Source organism: Nicotiana tomentosiformis, chromosome 7, assembly GCF_000390325.3.
Source record: "Nicotiana tomentosiformis chromosome 7, ASM39032v3, whole genome shotgun sequence".
Lineage (NCBI taxonomy): Eukaryota > Viridiplantae > Streptophyta > Magnoliopsida > Solanales > Solanaceae > Nicotiana > Nicotiana tomentosiformis.
This window is the reverse complement of record NC_090818.1, coordinates 130,036,900-130,056,638: the sequence shown is the minus strand read 5'-3', so window position 1 is coordinate 130,056,638 and position 19,739 is coordinate 130,036,900. Positions and strand designations below refer to the sequence as shown.

The following is a 19,739-nucleotide window of genomic DNA, read 5'->3' as shown; positions in this document are numbered from 1 at the left end:
TGAGGTTGTAGTATATGGGAGGACTGAGTGACTGTTACTTTGAGATTATGCATTTGATTCAATTACTATTGTACTTCAGCTGGCATATATCACTGTCATGACATTTCTAAAAGATATTATATCCTGTTGCAATTGAACTTGATATGAATTAAATGTTTTGGCCTTAATTGTCGAACTTGAAAGCATGCCTATTTTTCCATGTTGTAATTTCTATACTTGAATTATATCTGTGAATCTTGTCACTACTTTCAATCCATTATTTAGTCTTGTTAATTATTGAGTTGGTTGTACTCACGCTACACCCTGCACTTCGTGTGCAGATCCAGGTGCTTCTGGTCACGGTGGGTGTTGATTTCTTTACGCAGCTTGATTGTTGGAGATTCCAAGGTAGCTGCCCGGCGTTCGCAAACCTTATCTCTCCTTCCCTATCTTTTCGCTTTATGTACTTAGTTTTAGTCTTTTATAGATAGTATTTCCAGACTTGTGTTGTATAGACGTTCATGTACTCTGTGACACTCCGATGTTGGGAATTACTGTATTAGGTTTTGGCCTTCTATCCATTTTTTGATAGTTTGATAATTTAAACCTGTGTTATTCTTATTTTTTCATTTAAAAGTATTGGAAGTATTTTGAAATGTGGGCTTGCCTAGTACCACGTTAGGCGCCATTACGACACAATTATAAATAGTGAGCTCAGTTATCATTGTAAGGGACACAAATTTTCTGGCAAACTTACGCTACATTCTATACAAAGCTCAATACAATCTTATCTTCTTACTTTTTGATTTTATTGTTGGTGTGCCCGAAAATCCTGTTCCCGAAACTGTTGTTTCTGCTTCTTCGTCTACATTCTAAGGCTAAGTATTGCATAATTTTATGATTATTTTATTATTTCACGATCAAATTAATTCATTTGTCTAGAGACCATGTATAAATTCAATTGTACCGTTTTATGGGTAAACATTCATTTGTTGTAATCAACTTTTTGTTTTTCCTTATAAAACATAATCATCAACATTTTCTAGGTAGTTGAATCAAAGAATAAAAAGTAGTTGAGATCCTCTAGTGATGGTAGCATTTTAAGGAATGTCATCCATGTGTTAGGTGAGATATTCTTTTTTATCCTACTTTTGGAAGCAAAAGCACATATATTCTGTGTTTTAATAACCTTCCACAATTACATAAACAAAGTGAAGGAAAGCAACAAAAGAGAGAAAAAGAATTATCTCAGGTTAAATATATTTTGTATAAAAGAAATGGCAAGTGGAGGTGAAAGTTTTCCAGCGGTTGATGCTGAAAAAGAGTTGAATCCACAGAAGAATAATGACTTTCAGGTTGATCCAGTATCATCACAAGTTTCTTCCTCACTTGAAAAAGAGGTAATGATTTCTCTGTTCTCATTTATGATCTAAAAGATCAGCCCGTTGCACAAAGTTCTGCATTTGCGCAGGGTTCTGGGAAGTGCTACATCTTAAAGGGTGTAATATAGACAATCTACCCTAATACAAATATTGATGGTTGTTTCCACGACTCGAACCCGTAAATCGTTTATGATCTAAAAAAAAAGGTGGTTGTGAAGGGAAAAGATAACATTGGATCTCCATCTTTTTTTTGAAAAAATCGGAGACTCTTGATACTGTCTACTAAACAGATTTTATATATATATATATATATATATATATATATATATATATATATATATATATATATATATATATATACCAATTAAAAGTAGCTAATAAGGAAATTTTGAAAATACTTTGGCTCATTTGTCTGTCCTTTTTATGCATCAATTTTCTTTTCAAGAAAATATCATACCTTATTTGCATCATACAGAAGATTCACTTCAATTGTAAAACTTTGGAATTCATCTAACACATAAACACATCTATAACAAAAACTTTAACCCTATCAATATTATACCTGTTGTAGCAAAGAGGCATGTTTTATTTCAAGATTACTAGTTCAACTTTATAGAGGTTTATACATAGATATTTTTTAAGTAACCTGATAGTGTAAAAAGTTTTTACACATCAGTGTATATCAATTAAACTCATTATTAGGTATCATATTGCCAAGTTTGTAACAATCTTCCACAAGTCAAAATAAGTAGTTCTGGCTTATAAGCAATATAACATTTGTCTCGATAAAATCTTGACAGAAGAATAATTTGCATGCATGGGAAAAATTAAACCATGGTATTTTTCACTTTTTCTTGAATAAAATGTGCTTTTCATAGTTGTGATCTTTTTTCCCTTTGTAAAACATTTCTAATGCAGGCAAAGGAAAAATTGGAGAAAATGAAAAAAGAAAAAGATAGAAAGGATGCACTCCAAAATTTCAAGACTGCTATGATCATCTCAGGAGTTGTTGTTGCTGTTGCTGGTGCTGTCTTTGCCATTACCAAAAAGCTCAAGGAGAGATCCAATTAGCACGGAACTTATATATTTATATTGTTTAATTTTGTACTTTTTTAATCTCACTCCATTCATACATATCAAAATTTTGCGAATATTTATTTTTGTTTTAGGTTTTATAGTGAAGAGGTATTTATCAATGTATGAGGACGATTTTAAGTCATCTTGAGAGGTTTACACATTGATATTGTGATGTTTAAACTCTCAATGGATTGTTAAGTTTTCTGTTCCGAAAGCTATTTCCAACTTTTTATTTATAAAGCTTTTTCCGTAACTTCTTGAAATTTTGAACCCTCCATCTCAACTAGGCCTGGCAAGTGGGCCGGTCCAGGCCCGGGACCGGTCCAGGACCGCGGGCCAGACGGGCCAAATGGCTAAATGGGCCAGGACCGTTTGGTCCGGATTTAGTGGGCCTGGTCCGGTCTCGTGGGCCGGTTCTATGATTGGGCCCGCCAGGCCGGGGACCGTTTGGGCCGCCAGGGCCCGGGACCGGACCGGTTCCTTAGCGGCCTAGCGGGCCCAACGGCTATTTTTTTTTTAAAAAAAAAAACGTTGGACTGTCAAAAATAGCCGTTGGCTATTTATGAAATAGTCATTTAACCCCTCAACTTTGTTTTAATCCCAAACTTTTTATAATTACACTTTTTTCCTATTTTCAACTATAAATACCCCATCATTCTTTCATTTTTTCTTACAAAATCATCAATCTATCACAATCTCTCTCTAATTTACTTCTACTATTGCTTACTTTATTGTTATAATTTGTGAAACAATTGTGAAGTTGGTGAATTGAAGTCTTCAACGATAATCAATTTCCAACAAGTTGTTCGTCAATTCGGTAAACTCGTTCCAACTCTTAAGTTTTAATATTATAATTTTGTTTGTTTTATTTATTTTGCTTGATTAATTAAGATGGCTTATTCCTTAAAAAATATGTTTAGTAAAAATAAGAGAAAATCGAAGAGTGGTGAATCTAGTGGCCAATATGTTCCTCCTCCACTTTCTCCGGCTCCCCGACCCAAACATGTTACCCGTCCTACACCTCCTATTCTTGATAGCGATAATAGTTTATTATAATTTACCGAGAGTCAATTTTTCCATAATATATCACCCGGTGAATAATTAAACCATGAATATATGAATGCTCTTTATGGTAATCCAACTATTGATGAAAATGATGATGAAGAAATAGATTTTGATGAAACGCAACCGGATGATGATACACCCACTAGTCCTGCTCTTGAAGTTAACCCAACTAATAATAATCTAGATGATCCCCCATCTGACCCTCCTATTAGTGCCCCTACTTTTTCTAGACAACCTCCTAAACGGGCAGAAACATCTCTTGTTTGGCAATTTTTTACTCAACTAAGAGAAAAAAATAGGGCTAAGTGTAAAACTTGTGGCAAAGAGTTAGTTTTTCAATATGTTGGAAGTCGGGGGGAGGAGGGAGGGAAGTTTGACTAGACACATATTGCTACACCCTCAAGATAAAGCTAGATATTTTCGTATGAAAGCTTTGGCTGAGGGGACAAGTACACCTAATCAGGCTGACCTTAGTACCGGGTCAAATTAATTTTAACCGGGAATTAATACTGTTACCGGTGGTATTTTATATTATGATCCAAAAAAAGATCGGGAAGAATTGGCAAAAATGGTCACTGTTATGTGCTTACCCTATAGTTTTCCTTCTTACCCCCACTTTATGCATTATATTAGAAAAATTTATAATCCTACTTATAAAGGTTTTCCTCGCACAACCGTAAAGAGTGATATTTATAAATATAAACATAAATATGAACAATATTTGCGCTATTTATTTACTCATATAAATTGTCGTCTTGTTATTACAACTGATATTGGTAGAAGTGGTAATGACTGCGATTACCTTACTGTTACCAGTCATTGGATTGATGAGCATTGGATAATGCAAAAGCGCATTATTGCTTATAGAATAATTAATTCACGTCACACAGGGCAGTTTAATTCTAGCACGATTGCGGATATTTGTAGATATTTTTGCATTAGTGATAAAATAATATCAGTTTCAATGGATAATGCTACTAGTAACACAAATGCTGTAGCCTTGCTTACCACGATACTAAGTCCTGTATTTAGTAATATTTTTCATGTTAGATGTATTTGTCATATTTACCATTTAATTGTGGGTGATGGCATGCGAATTTTAAATGTTGAAATTGAAAAAGTTAAAATGGCTCTTAATTGGCTTTTTTATTCAAATCGTAGAAGTAGACTTAGAGAATATTTTAAAAGATGCGATGAATTTGGCCTAAGAGAAAGAAAGGTTTCTAAACCTTGTCCAACTAGATGGAATTACATGTATGAAAGTTTAGTTATTGCATATGAATATAGAAACCCCATAAACTCAACGTTTAATGCTCATGTAAGTGATGATAATGAGCATCTTACAAATACGGATTGGGCTAATGTTAAAATGCTTGTAGATTTTTTAGAAAAATTTTATATTGCTACAAATGAATTTTCTGGGCAATATTATCCTACTATTTCTAACTGTTTAGTTTATATTGCAGAACTTGCAAATTTATTTGATCATTTTTCAGATGGTGGGAAAATTTATCAACTTGCTATTGATTCCATGAGAAAAAAGTTTAAAAAAGTATTTTTTCCCTATTCCCCCTATTTATGGTATTGCTGCATTGTTAAATCCTACTATGAAATTAGGAGGTCCTCAATTTTGGTATGAAACTGTTTATAATGGTTTAGCACTTGAAGATGAGGAGTTGTCTAAACTTCCGAACGCAATAGCCTCAATTAAAATAAATGTTCAAACTATTTATAATGCTTATCAAGTTGCATTAGATCATGCTAGACCAAATGTTCCAACTCCTTCTTCTTCTAGTTCTCAATCATCTAAAAGAACTGCGGGAGTAAGAGCACTTAGTGCTTGGGCAGGGTTCAGGGGTTCTCAAGGTTCTAGTACTAGTGATTTTTCACAACTAAATAAGCTTGAAGTTTATTTGTCACAGGGAATTGAGGAAGTGAATCCCGACGGCTCCTTTAATATTTTGGAATGGTGGAAGGACAAAGAAAAACACTTTCCGATTCTTTCAAGGATGGCCCTAGATATTTTAACTATTCAAGCTTCAACAGTGGCATCAGAGAGCGCTTTCAGTCAAGCAAGACTTCAACTCGGTGATTATAGAGCGTCTATGAGGGAGAGCTTGGAAAAATCAGTACTTTTCAGAGATTGGATCCGTTCGGAAAGAAGAAATTTTGGACTTGTTGAATCACAACCAGAGGTAGACGAAGCTTATGAAGAAATGCTAGCTGAACTTGCGGAGGATGATGCTTCGCCTAGAAGCGGTGATGAGCAAGCTTCATTTCCGCCACCACCAACGGAAATTCCTCCGGACCTTGAAGGATTTATGAAATTTGTAAGAGATACTATGTAAATTAATATGTAACTTGTATTTTGGCACATCTTGATTAGTTTCTTTTTCTTCTCAATGATGGTATTAGCACCTTGTTGTGCTCATTACATAGGGGGGAGGAAGACTAAGAAAGATATTGCCATGATTTTTAATGCTGTAATAAAAATATAACGCATTGATTTGAATATCTCTTTACAATAGTTTTGTTCTTTTATATCTTAAGCTATACATATAGTATAATATAGTATAGTATATATATATAAGCTTATATTTATACTATACTATAGTCTATACTATATATACATCTCATAAGATATATAAACTATATTCGATATACTATATACATCTTAAGATATACTATATATACTATACTATATATACATCTTAAGATATACTATATATACTATACTATATATACATCTTAAGATATACTATATATACATAGTATACTAGATATACTAGATATATATAGTAGATATACATGTATATATAGTATATCTTAAGATGTATATATAGTATATAAATCGAATATAGCTTATATATAGTAAGATGTATATATATATTATAGTATAGTATAGTATACATATAAGCTTATATTTATACTATACTATAGTCTATACTATATATACATCTCATAAGATATATAAACTATATTCGATATACTATATATACATCTTAAGATATATTATATATACTATACTATATATACATCTTAAGATATACTATATATACATAGTATACTAGATATACTAGATATATATATAGTAGATATACATGTATATATAGTATATCTTAAGATGTATATATAGTATATACTATACTATACTATAATATATATACATCTTACTATATATATTATATATATCTTAAGATGTATACTATCGAATATGACTTATATACTATATATATATATATAGTATAGTGTGTATATATATAAGATGTATATATAGTATAGTGTGTGTATATATATATATATATATATATCTTAAGATGTATATATAGTATATAAATCGAATATAGCTTATATATCTTAAGATGTATACATAGTATAGTATAGTATATATATATAAGCTTATATATATATATATGTATATCGAATATATTGAATATAGCTTATATATCTTAAGTTGTATATATAGTATATATTATACTATACTATAATATATATACATCTTACTATATATATTATATATATCTTAAGATGTATACTATCGAATATGACTTATATACTATGTATATATAGTATAGTGTGTGTATATATAAGATGTATATATAGTATAGTGTGTGTATATATATATATATATATATCTTAAGATGTATATATAGTATATATATATATATATATATATATATATATATATATATATATATATATATATATATATATATATATATCTTAAGATGTATATATAGTATATCTTAAGATGTATACTATAGAATATGACTTATATACTATGTATATATAGTATAGTGTGTGTGTATATATATATATATATCTTAAGATGTATATATAGTATAGTATAGTATATATATATAAGCTTATATATATATGTATATATACTATAGTATATCGAATATACTATGTATATATAGTATAGTGTGTATATAACTATATATATATATATATATATATATATACATAGTTTATAAGTCATATTCGATAGTATACATCTTAAGATATACTATATATACATCTTACTATATATATATATATATATATATATATATATATATACTATATATATATATATAGAGCTTATATATCTTAAGATGTATATATATCTTAAGATCTACTATACTATACTATATATATATAGTATATCTTAAGATGTATATATAGTATATTTTAAGATGTATACTATGTATATATAATATAGTATATATATATTTTAAGATGTATATATAGTATATAAATCGAATATAGCTTATATATCTTTATTACTATTTTTTTCTCTAATTTTTATAAATAAAAAAAATTAAAAATAGAAAGTTTCTGTTGGGCCCGTTTAGGTCCGGGACCGGCCCACTTAACCCGGGCCCGTTAGTTCGTGGTCCCGGTCCCGAGCCGGTTCCAGCAATAAGTCCGCGAAGCCCAGGACCGTTTAGGACCGGACGGTATAGGACCGGCCCACTTAGGACCGGGCCCGCGAAGCCCACTTAGGACCGGACCCGGCCCACTTGCCACCCCTAATCTCAACTGTGGGAGCGTGCGCTAATCCTCAACCTCCCTTTAATTTCTTTTTAAGTTGTTGCAAAGTAGCTATTTTTTAGTTATAACTTCATCATTTATTTTTATTATAAAAATTACGGGTAAATTTCACAAATTGTGATATAACTATGACTTTTTTTCACCAAAGTCATATAACTTTATTTTCTCACAGAAAAATCATATAACTATGACTTTTTTTTTCCCAAAGGCATATAACTATGTTTTCTCATACAAAAATTGTCACGACCCAAAATCCATTAAAGGTCGTGATGGCGCCGGACACTGCTGTCAAACAAGCCAAAAATAAATACTTAATTTGGATCTCATTTTAATATTTTTAAAATCATATTTTCCTTCAATTAAATAGTAAAAGATGGAATTTACAGAGTACATAATAATATTTTTAATAATTTCAATACATGACAGCCCATAATTACCCCAAAACCCGGTGTCACACGTGCATGAGTCTCAACTAGGAATGTAAAATAAAATATAACATCTATCCGGAATACAAATTTAGACTGGAGAAATATAAATACTCTGAAGGAGACTCTGCTGGCTGCGGATCGTAGTATAAAATGCAGCTCACCTAAGCCCCCGCAATAACCGCGCCTCTGCGTCCACAAGGTCACTAGACATATATGTACCTGCACAAAAATGTACAGCAAGAGTAGTATAAGTACGTAAATCAACACGTACCCAGTAAGTATCCCGCCTAACCTCGAAGAAGTAGTGACGAGGGGTCGACTCCAACACTTACTATGGGCTATAAATAAAATACTAATGATATAAGTAAGCATGAATTACGTAGAACGGCTGTAAGCTTAATATCATGAAATAAGTAACAATTCTTTTGTTAATAAGAAATCTCCAAATTTATTTTTTCGTCGTTTATCATTTTTTGTATCTCAGGCCAATGAAGCAATATCAATTATCATAAGTTCCAGAGCAACCAATTCAATCATGCACAAATCATGCCGAGATCGTACGGCCCGATCCAATATAAATATTTAAAATGTGCACTGCTGAGGGTCGAACGACGCAAACCATAGATGCATCTATCTGCTACCGAGGCGTTCGGCCCGCTCCACAAAAGAGAAAAATACATTAAACAACCAATTCAAGATTTATTAAGGGAAAAATATTCCAAGAATTACAAGTTTCCATTTAACGGTCAAGTAAATGAAGTTTAACCTTTTTACAATTCCTCTATCGAGTTTCTAAATATTTTAAACAATTAAATTAACAAGTAGGGCGCAGATATCGCAAGTACAACATGATATGGGTCCTAGACTACCCGGACATAAGCATAATAGTAGCTACGCACAGACTCTCGTCACCTCGTGCGTACGTAGCCCCCCACAAATAGAAACACATAATCATTTGATTCACCTATGGGGTTAATTCCCTCTTACAAGGTTAGAAAGGAGACTTACTTCGCTCTGAAATTCCATAACCGGCTCCAAAGCCTTTCCAACAACTGAAACCAATGCTCATCGCTCCAAAACCAGTCAATAAAGGTGCAAATCCATAAATATATACTATAATACTCATTATAATTCAATTTTCAATAATTTTTAACTCCGCTCGAAAAGTCGATAAAAATTACCCTAGGGCCCATGGGCCCGAATTTCGAAATTTTTCGAAGATAAACATTACCCATGGCATCAAGAACTCAAATAATAATTTATTCCAAATTCCATGTCTAATTTCTTGGTCAAAATCCAAAAATATAAATTTTTAGGTTTTCCTTCAAAATCCCAAATTTTCACAAATTTTCATGTATAAATCCATATACAACCCATGTATTTAACTCACAATGTGTGGGAATTACTTACCTCATAATAGATGATGAAATCTCCTCTTCAAAAGCTCTAAATATCGCCCGACCAATATAAAATATGAAGGAAATTAGGCCAAATCCCGTCTTTAAAATAACATTGCCAAAGTGCATCTGTTGATGGAGAAACTAATTCAGCTAGCGAGTTATCTCAATTAGGTGAAATGGATATTTGGGTGCTATCAGTTGGTAGGAAAAAAAAGGAAGAGTTGCAGGTCTTGGCTCTTTGGTTCGATATGTAAAAGTACCTAAGCAAACAACATCTGATGTGTCGGAAGAAGTTGATGATCAGATTAGAGCCCAAGTTCATGCATTAAATGCTGAGTTATATAATCAGTTGGAAGAAGCACAACGCCAAAATGAAGAGATGAGGCGCCAAAATAAAAAGATGGGACGCCAAAACAAAAAAAATGCGGAAGGAGTTAGGTGACACAAATGAGAAATTAGCAGCACTGATAAAGTATGTGGGTTACCCGACATCATCTTCGAATGCACGACCATCATCTTCGGAAGACAATCAAGATTCACAGAGTGACAACGATGATAACAAAAACTCTGTAGATGAGTATGATTAGGATTGAGATACTTGGTAGTACTGTTTAAGATTTACAGTTTAGGCTTTTAATTTTTTTATTTAGGAATTATGCATTATTATTTATTAATTTATGGATCATATTTTGGTTATATATTACTTCAGATTTGTGCAGAGTTATTTTTTTTTGAAAAAAAGGATTAATATCATATGTACATTGAATGTGTGGAATATAATTTGGGACTAAATACCAATAAATTTGCTTTTAAAAATGTACAAGTTACTTGTGAATTTTCATGGGGAAGTACCCTGAAGCGGATCAATCTTTTGTTGGGAATTTACCTGCAAATATAGAGTACATGGGGATTTATATGGGGACTTTGTTAGGAATTCTCCTGCGAAATTATCACATCAAATTCCCACAAAATTCCCTTTTTCCACGGAATTTTTATTGAATATTTTCTGCAAATTTACTTGGGGGTTTTGCTGCTGAATTACATGCGAATATTTGCCCATGAAAATCCCTAGGAAAACTCCTTTCTTTCACAATTTTTTTACCAAATTTTACTTACAATTTTTTGGTATTTCTTGCGGAAAAGTCCGCAAATAATTTACATAGGGATTTAACATTCCCAGGTAATGCACCTGCGACCAATTTATCCCCAGGTAACGTACTTGGGGACTTTAAAATTCGCAGGTAATAGTTACCCATGACCTTTATTCCTGCGGATTCATGTTTGCATGAAAATCCCCAGGTAAATATTTTACCTGCGAATTTTTCATTAAAATCCCTAAAAGAAATCCTCATGTAAATGGCACTTTTCTTGTAGTATGCCCTTCTTCGCGATCGCGGAAACACCCTTGCGATCACGAAGGCCAAAAGCCATCCGCCCAGAAAAACCTTTTTCGCGTTCGCGTTCCACACGACGCGTTCGTGAAGCCTTCCGCCCTCACTGCTTCGCGATCGCACACCCGGCCTCGCGTTCGCGTAGGCCAAACAGCCTCAGGCCCAGATCCTCACTTCCTTCTACGCGTTCACGACTGCCCAATCGCGTTCGCGTAGGTCCATCGAGACCTTCACTGCGTTCGCGTCTCCCCCATCGCGTTCGCGATAGGCAAAATTCAGCAGCCCCCAAAAGTCTCCTTCGGGAACGCATGAGTCCCTTCGCGTTCGTGAAGAAGGAAACCAGATAGCAGCAACAGCATCAACAAATCATTCCGTTTTGGTCCGGAACCATCCCGAAACACACCCGAGGCCCCCGTCCAATCACCCAAACCAGTTCCATAACATAACACAAACTTGCTCAAGGACTCAAATCACACCAAACAACATCGAAATCATGAATCGCACCCCAATTCGAGTTTAATGAACTTTAGAACTTCAAACTTCTACATTCGATGCCGAAACCTATCAAATCACGTCCGATTGACCTCAAATTTTGCACACAAGTCACCTTCGACATTATGAACCTATTCCAACTCTCGAAATCAGATTCTGACCCCGATATCAAAAAGTCCACTCCCGGTCAAACTTCTCAAAAAGTTCAAATTTCTAACTTTCGCCAAATGATCCCAAAATGACCTACGGACCTCCAAATCCACATCCGGACGCGTTCCCAATACCAGAATCACCTTACGGAGCTATTCCCAGACTCGCAATCCCAAACAGACATCGATAACATTGAAATATACTTCAACCCAAATTTATAAAATTCTTCCAAAATGCCAACTTTTACAATAGGTGCTGAAACGCTCCCGGGTCATCCAAAACCCGATCCGAACATACGCCCAAGTCAAATATCATCATACGAACCTGTTGGAACCTTCAAATCCCAGTTCCGAGGTCGTTTACTCAAAAATCATATTTTAGTCTATTCCTCCAACTTAAGGCTTCCGAAATTAGAATTCTCTTTGCAAATCAACTTCGAACTTTCCGAAATTCAATTCCGACCACGCGTACAAGTCATAATACCTAAAGTGAAGTTACTCAAGGCCTCAAACCGTCGAACGACATGTCAGAGCTCTAAACGACCGGTCGGTTCGTTACAAAAATCATAAAACTTTTACTAATTCACATAAAAATCATACGAAAAATATAATTTTTCAGTAGTATTTTCTTATTTTGTGATTTTTATTTTTGATTTTCAGTCTAATAAATAATAATCCAATTAAAATAGGAATGACCCAACTCGACCTGGACCACCTGACCCAATACTCATATATAAAAATTAAAATAATACTAAAAGTGAGCGGTAAATTCTTCAAAACATGAAACTTCTATCTTCTTCTTTTTTCAAGATTTTTATTCAAATTGATATCATTTTTATTTTAATTGCTCTCTAATTATATGTTTTATTTCTTTATTTTTGTGTTAGAATCTCATGCATTCCGAACTAAGTTTTTTATGAGGGAAGAATTAACTTTTCGTATTATTTTAACTTGCATATATAGTTATTGGGTCAGACTGGGTTGGGTCATTCCTATTTTAAGAAAAAATATTAAATTAACTGACCGGTCGAAACTAATTGCATTTGCAAGCCAAAATATATATAGAATGTGTATGTTATATGTATATAATACACACATATATAAAAAATATTTTATCGGCTATTATTTTTGGGAGGGCTAAAAATATACTCATATTTTTCCTATTTTAATTAGGTAATTATTAATTAGACTGAAAATAAAAAATAAAAAAATGTAAAGTAAGAAAATAGTACCAGAAAAAATTATTTTCCGACCTCTATGATTTTTATGTTAGTTAGTGAAACTTTTATGATTTTTGTGTGAGAAAACAAAGTTATATGACTTTTGTAAAAAATAAATAAAATCGTAGTTATATGTTTTTTGTGTGAGAAAACAAAGTTATATGACTTTGGCAAAAAAAAAGTCATAGTTATATGACCAGTTGTAAAATTTACCCTAAAAATTACAGATTGGTGGGTAATAAAACGTAAATAGATACTAGTCCCTAAAATATCGACAAAGTCTAATTTTAATCATTTTCAGTTAAATATATTTAACCTTCAATTAAATGTGAATCTAGTTAAGCACATTTAACATTCAATTAATTGACATGAGCACTTTTGATTCTTCACTCTTTACAAAATTGACGACTTATGAACAAACACGAACACGTTAGTTTCTTAAATTTTTACAAATTTTGATGAATTATGAAAAAATAAATTATTTAATTATTCATATATTATGTTAAATTTGTGGGAGTAATATTATTTAAAAAATAATCTAAATATAGCATATATCATATGTCAATTAATTCAAAATAAAAAATTCTTAACACTGAAGAATCGACAGTGCACTTTCACCAAAAATTAAAAACATTGAGGGGAATGACTTTATGTTGAATGATAGGAATACTTAAAAAGCTTAAAATAGATTTAAACAATTCCTCCTTCTGTCCCAAAAAGATGATATTTTTCAAATTTCGAAAGTCAAACTTCTTAACTTTGATCATAAAGTCAGACATAGAAACTTTAAATTTTTTTAAATAAAACTTATATATTTTACAACTACATACAAGTCACAATAATTTATCATTTGAAATATTTAAAAGGTATATAAAAAAGTTATCTATATCTATATATAATAGGAGAGGCAAAACAAGGATAGGATGACAAGTGTCATCACCAGAAAAATCTCAATTTTAAAAAGCAAAATAAATAAATAAAATACTTGGCAAAATTCAAGGATAGGATGACAAGTGTCGTCACCAGAAGATTCTAATTTTAAAAATCAAAATAAATAAATAAATTATTTAGCAATATTAATAAATAAAAAACTGCATGGAGCAAAATACTTAGCAAAATTAATAAATTAAAAAAGGATAGGATAAATAATACAATTTTTTGAAATTAGTGGAAAGAAAAAATAAATATACATCTATTTTTATAACAATATTATAACCTAAGATCCAACTGAAAGGCTAAGATTTCATCAGTAAGTAATACAATACATTTTTTAATTAGTGTAAAGAAAAAACAATCTTGGATATATAATTAATTTTAAATTTTACTGCATTTAAAATCAATTAAAAAGATTTCATCAATTAAAAAGTAAAATCAATTAATTTTACTGGAAAGAAAAAATAAATATACATCTATTTTTATAACAATATTATAACCTAAGATCCAACTGAAAGGCTAAGATTTCATCAGTAAGTAATACAATACATTTTTTAATTAGTGTAAAGAAAAAACAATCTTGGATATATAATTAATTTTTAATTTTACTGCATTTAAAATCAATTAAAAAGATAGCCAAAATTTAGGAGGGGAAAATAAGTTATTGCATATATATTAGTTACCAAAATTTTAGGAGATATAATTAATTTTTGATTTTTATTGCATTAAAATGTAGGAGATTTGCGCAATAAGAAAATCTTATTGAGCAATGACAAGTGGCTTATTATTAGGTTGACACAAGGTTTAATGTAGATACGTTTTGAATTAATTTTTAACAAATAACGTAAAGTAAGTAAATATTATTGATAAATTTATAAAACTAAAAAATGTGAAAATAAAATTTAAAATAAAATTATTTTTGAAGAGTAACAAAATATATATCTTCTATATTACATTAAAAACAGAGTAGTAGACAAAAATATTAAACAAAATAATATATTAATACAAATTTATATTAAAAATATAAACATTGGATAATATAATAAAATTATACAGAATAATAATGTTATTCGATAACTATATAAGAGATTCTTTTTCATCAACTTTATAAGAGATGACAATTGAAATTTATTAAAACAATACGATGTATCAAACAATCTGGATCAAAATTAATTTAATTAGTATTTTTTTAATATTGATGGGGTACTATTACTAGTATTATTAAAAGGAGAGGAAAAAGGCCTCTCCTTAAGCCAAGTGACAGTCTAGAAAAAAATTATATGGTATAAGTAGTTAATAATTAATTGTTATTAGTTATTATTTTTGAATTTAAATATCTATAAAATAATAAAATAAAATATTTTATAATAAAAACGAAAATTAAAATAAATTATCCATTTAAATTGGAAAGTAGTTTCAAGTTGGAGTTGGAGTTTTTAAATTATTTCAAAATAAAAAACTAAAATTAGAAAAAATAAAAAATTTCCAATTTAACATTTCTTTGTTTTTTTAATAATATTTTTTTAAAATATTTTAATTATTAAGAAAATATTATTGAAAATAATAGAATAAAATATGAAATAAGAAAATATGTATCTTCTATCCATATCTATATATTATTAAAAGTAGAGGAAAAAAACTTTTCCTTAAGCCAAGTGGCAGCCTAGAAAAAAGTCACAAAGCATAAGTAGTTAATAATTAATTATTAGTTATTATTTTTGAATTTAAATATCTATAAAATAATAAAATAAAATATTTATATCTATATATTATTAAAAGGAGAGGAAAAATCCTCTCCTTAATCCAAGTGTCATCCTACAAAAAAGTCATATGGCATAAGTAGTTAATAATTAGTAACTAGTATTAGTTATTAAGCCAAGTGGCAGCATAGAAAAAAGCAACATGGCATAAAAAGTTAATAATTAGTTATTTAATTAATAATTAGTTACTATTAGTTATTATTTTTGAATTTAAATATCTATAAAATAATAAAATAAAATATTTTATAATAAAATAAAAATTTTAAAAAACTGTCTATTAAAATTGGAAAGTAGTTTCAAGTTGGAGTTTTTAAATTATTTCAAAATAAAAAACTAAAATTAGAAAAAATAAAAAATTGCCAAGTTAAAATTTCTTTTTTTTGTTAATAATTTTTTTGTAAAAAAAGTTTATTTATTCAAAAAATATTATTGAGACTAATAGAAAAATAAAAAATAAAAAAATATGTATCTTCTATCCATATCTATCTATATATTATTAAAAAAGAGAGGAAAAAACTTTCTCCTTAAGCCAAGTGTCAGTCTAAAAAAATTCAAAAATAATAACTAATAACTAATTATTAACTACTTGTGCTTTGTGGTTTTTTTCTAGGCTGTCACTTGTCTTAAGCATAAGCATACGTTAGTTTTTAATTTGTTCAAACCAAAAGTTTTTAATGGAAACATCATTAGCAAAACCCAAGGCTTTAGGTGCATCTATTACCGGTACAAGTGAAGGAATTGACAGAATAAGTTATTTGCCTGATGAAATACTCCACAACATCCTTTCATTTCTTTACATTTTTGATGTGGTTCAGTTAAGCATATCGTCGAAAAGGTGGAACTATATATGCAGGACAATGCCTTACTTGCATTTTGATATTATTCGCTTTGGTAATGAACGGGTTAAACGGCTTTGGGATTGGCAAATTGCTGAGAAATTCAAAGACTATCAATTGGGTCTTAATTTCTCAATGTGCGGCCAACACTAGTCTTGTTTCCTTTAAACTCTGTTCTAGCGATTTTTTTTGATAAGGTGGCTATTTTCCGGTGGATTCGTGTGATAACAAAGCGAAATGTTGTCACTTGCCATTTGATTTGCCATATTGTGTTGTCACTTGTGAATCTTTGCAAGTTTTGAAATTACAATTGTCTGGGAATATGCTTAAGTTGCCTAATCATTTGGGATTTTGTCAGCTCAAATTGCTTCATCTTGTGAAAGTTGAGTTATCAAACGAGCATTTGACAAGTAGCTTGTTCTCAACATGTCCTCGCCTAGAAAAATTGATATTGCGAGATTGTACTTTTGGAGCTATGACTGTGCTTGATATTGCTTCGACATCTTTGGTTTATGTGTATCTAGTAAACTATATTGACAATTGTCAAAGTTACATCAATTGTAGTGTCAAAATTTCTTGCCCAAATCTCTAAGGTCTTGAAATATGGTGCTTCAATGGCAAAGGATATAATTATAGAGAATCCCTTCTCGATAGAAGTTGTTCACATCTTCTTTTATGATCCAGACGACCATATAAAAGAAATTGGCATGCTTGTGCATAAGATGATCAAGAATGTCCATTCCACATCAGCTTTGAAATTATGCATGAGTTCCGTTTCGGGTCTTTATGTGGGGTCCAACCCATTATTAGAATAAAGAAAGAAGAAGTGTAATAGGCATATGCCTATGGATAGCCTCGGCGAAGAGCTTGGAGCCAAAGTTTAGATTTGTGGAGGAGAATTAATAATTCTCCTGTAGCATTCTTGAAAACTAAGTTTTGCTCTCTTATAAAAGAGGATCTCTTTCACTTCTTAATATACACCAACAAAGAGAGAAAGAAAAAGTAAGACATCACAGATATGATATAAGAAAATGGTTTGTGAGGAAAATAGAAAGTATGAGCGATATTGTAGTGAGGTGGGAATATCAAATAAGGGTTATTTCTTTTGAGTATTGTCTTTGGAGTATTTTACTCGTACCTACAAAGTGTAAAATTCCTTACTATAGTGATATCAGTTGCTCATCTCGGGGTCGTGGTTCCTCCCCCTATTTAGAAAGGATTTTCACTTAAAAATCTTGGTGTCATAGTCACTCTTTTATTCTTGTTGATAACCGTATCTCGGTGCTACATTATTATTTCGCTTTTATTACCGTGAATATTATTTCTGTGAGGGATTTATTCCAAATAACTGGTATCAGAGCACAGGTTCTGCTCATACACAGAAATATTATTCACGGTCGGTAGTACTATACTCGAAAAAAATGTCCGAAGTAAAGTACGAGATAACAAAATTCAACGGAGATAACGGTTTCTCAACATGGCAAAGAAGGATGAGAGATCTACTCATCCAACAGGGATTACACAAGATACTAGATGCCGATGCCAAAAAGCTTGATACCATGAAAGCTGAGGATTGGGCTAAAAAGGCTTCTAGTGCAATCAGGTTGCACTTATCAGATGATGTGGTAAATAACATCATTGATGAAGATACCGCATGTGATAGTTGGACAAGATTGGAAAGCCTATACATGTCCAAAACGCCGACACATAAATTGTACCTGAAGAAGCAGTTATACGTCCTACACATGGGTAAGGGTACGAATTTTTTGTCACATTTAAATGTGTTTAACGGACTAATCACATAGCTCGCCAACCTCGAAGTAAAAATCGAGGAAGAAGATAAAGCCATCTTGCTCTTGAACTCGTTGCCATCTTCGTACGATAATTTGGAAACAACCATCCTGCACGGTAAGACTACCATTGAGTTGAAAGACGTCACATCGACTCTTCTACTCAATGAGAAGATGAAAAAAAACCCTGAAAATCAAGGACATGCTCTCATCACAGAAGGTAGAGGCAGGAGTTACCAAAGGAGTTTGAGCAACTATGGTAGATCCGGAGGTCGTGGGAAGTCCAAGAACCGATCCAAATGAAGAGCTAGAAATTGCCACAATTGTGATCAATCAGGTCACTTCAAAAGAGATTGCCCAAATCCATTGAAGGGCAAATGTGAGACCAGTGGCCAGAAGAATGACGACAACACAACCGCCACGGTGCAAAATAATAATAATGTTGTTCTCTTCATAAATGAGGAAGAGTAATGCATGCATTGGCGGATCCAGAGTCGGAATGGGTGGTTGACACAACAATATCTTACCATGCTACACCGGTAAGAGATCTTTTTTGCAAATATGTAGCAGGTAATTTTGGCACTGTGAGAATGGGTAACACAAGTTACTCAACGATTGCAGGGATTGGTGATATTTGTATCAAGACAAATGTCGGATGCACATTGGTTCTAAAAGACGTGTGGCATGTACCTGATTTGCGGATGAACTTGATCTCGGAAATTGCTTTGGACTGAGATGGATACGAGAACTATTTTGAAAATCAAAAGTGGAGACTCACCAAGGGATCATTGGTGATTGCAAAGAGAGTTGCTCGTGGCACGTTGTACAAGACAAATGCAAAAATATGTCGGGGTGAATTGAACGCGGCACAAGATGAGAGTTCTGCAGATTTGTGGCACAAAAGAATGGGTCATATGAGCAAGAAAAGATTGCAGATTCTTGCCAGGAAATCACTCAAATCTTTTGTCAAAGGTACAACGATAAAACCTTGTGACTACTGTTTATTTGGGAAGCATCATAGAGTCTCATTTCAAACATCGTTTGAAAGAAAATTGAATATACTTGATTTGGTATATTCTGATGTTTGTGGTTCAATAGAAATTGAATCGATGGGCGGTAACAAATATTTTGTTACTTTTATTGATAATGCTTCACGTAAATTGTGGGTTTATATCTTGAAAACCAAAGATCATATGTTTCAAGTTTTTCAGAAGTTTTATGCTCTAGTGAAAAGGGAGACGGGTCGAAAGCTAAAGCGTCTCCGAAGTGACAATGGAGGTGAGTACATTTAAAAGGAATTT

General features: G+C 31.6%; 2 protein-coding genes across 2 annotated transcripts; both read left to right on the top strand.

The window, feature by feature from the left end:
• Positions 1-1,153: 1,153 nt before the first annotated feature.
• Positions 1,154-2,652, top strand: LOC104089566 (uncharacterized). Its single transcript, XM_009594494.4, has 2 exons — positions 1,154-1,379; positions 2,280-2,652. Exons 1-2 carry the CDS (start codon positions 1,257-1,259, stop codon positions 2,430-2,432), a joined length of 276 nt encoding a protein of 91 aa, XP_009592789.1. The 5' UTR covers positions 1,154-1,256; the 3' UTR covers positions 2,433-2,652.
• A 13,834-nt stretch (positions 2,653-16,486) lies between these two features.
• On the top strand, positions 16,487-17,463 carry LOC138896374 (F-box/FBD/LRR-repeat protein At5g56420-like). The gene is made up of 3 exons (XM_070181180.1): positions 16,487-16,769; positions 16,846-17,058; positions 17,213-17,463. Exons 1-3 carry the CDS (start codon positions 16,487-16,489, stop codon positions 17,461-17,463), a joined length of 747 nt encoding a protein of 248 aa, XP_070037281.1.
• Positions 17,464-19,739: the final 2,276 nt, after the last annotated feature.

Coding starts and splice junctions, on each gene's coding strand:
- LOC104089566 (XM_009594494.4), top strand. CDS start 1,257: ATGGCAAGTGGAGGTGAAAGTTTTCCAGCGGTTGATGCTGAAAAAGAG. Junction 1,380..2,279: donor CTTCCTCACTTGAAAAAGAG/GTAATGATTTCT, acceptor TTTCTAATGCAG/GCAAAGGAAAAATTGGAGAA.
- LOC138896374 (XM_070181180.1), top strand. CDS start 16,487: ATGGAAACATCATTAGCAAAACCCAAGGCTTTAGGTGCATCTATTACC. Junction 16,770..16,845: donor ATTCAAAGACTATCAATTGG/GTCTTAATTTCT, acceptor TTTTTTGATAAG/GTGGCTATTTTCCGGTGGAT. Junction 17,059..17,212: donor ATCAAACGAGCATTTGACAA/GTAGCTTGTTCT, acceptor CATCAATTGTAG/TGTCAAAATTTCTTGCCCAA.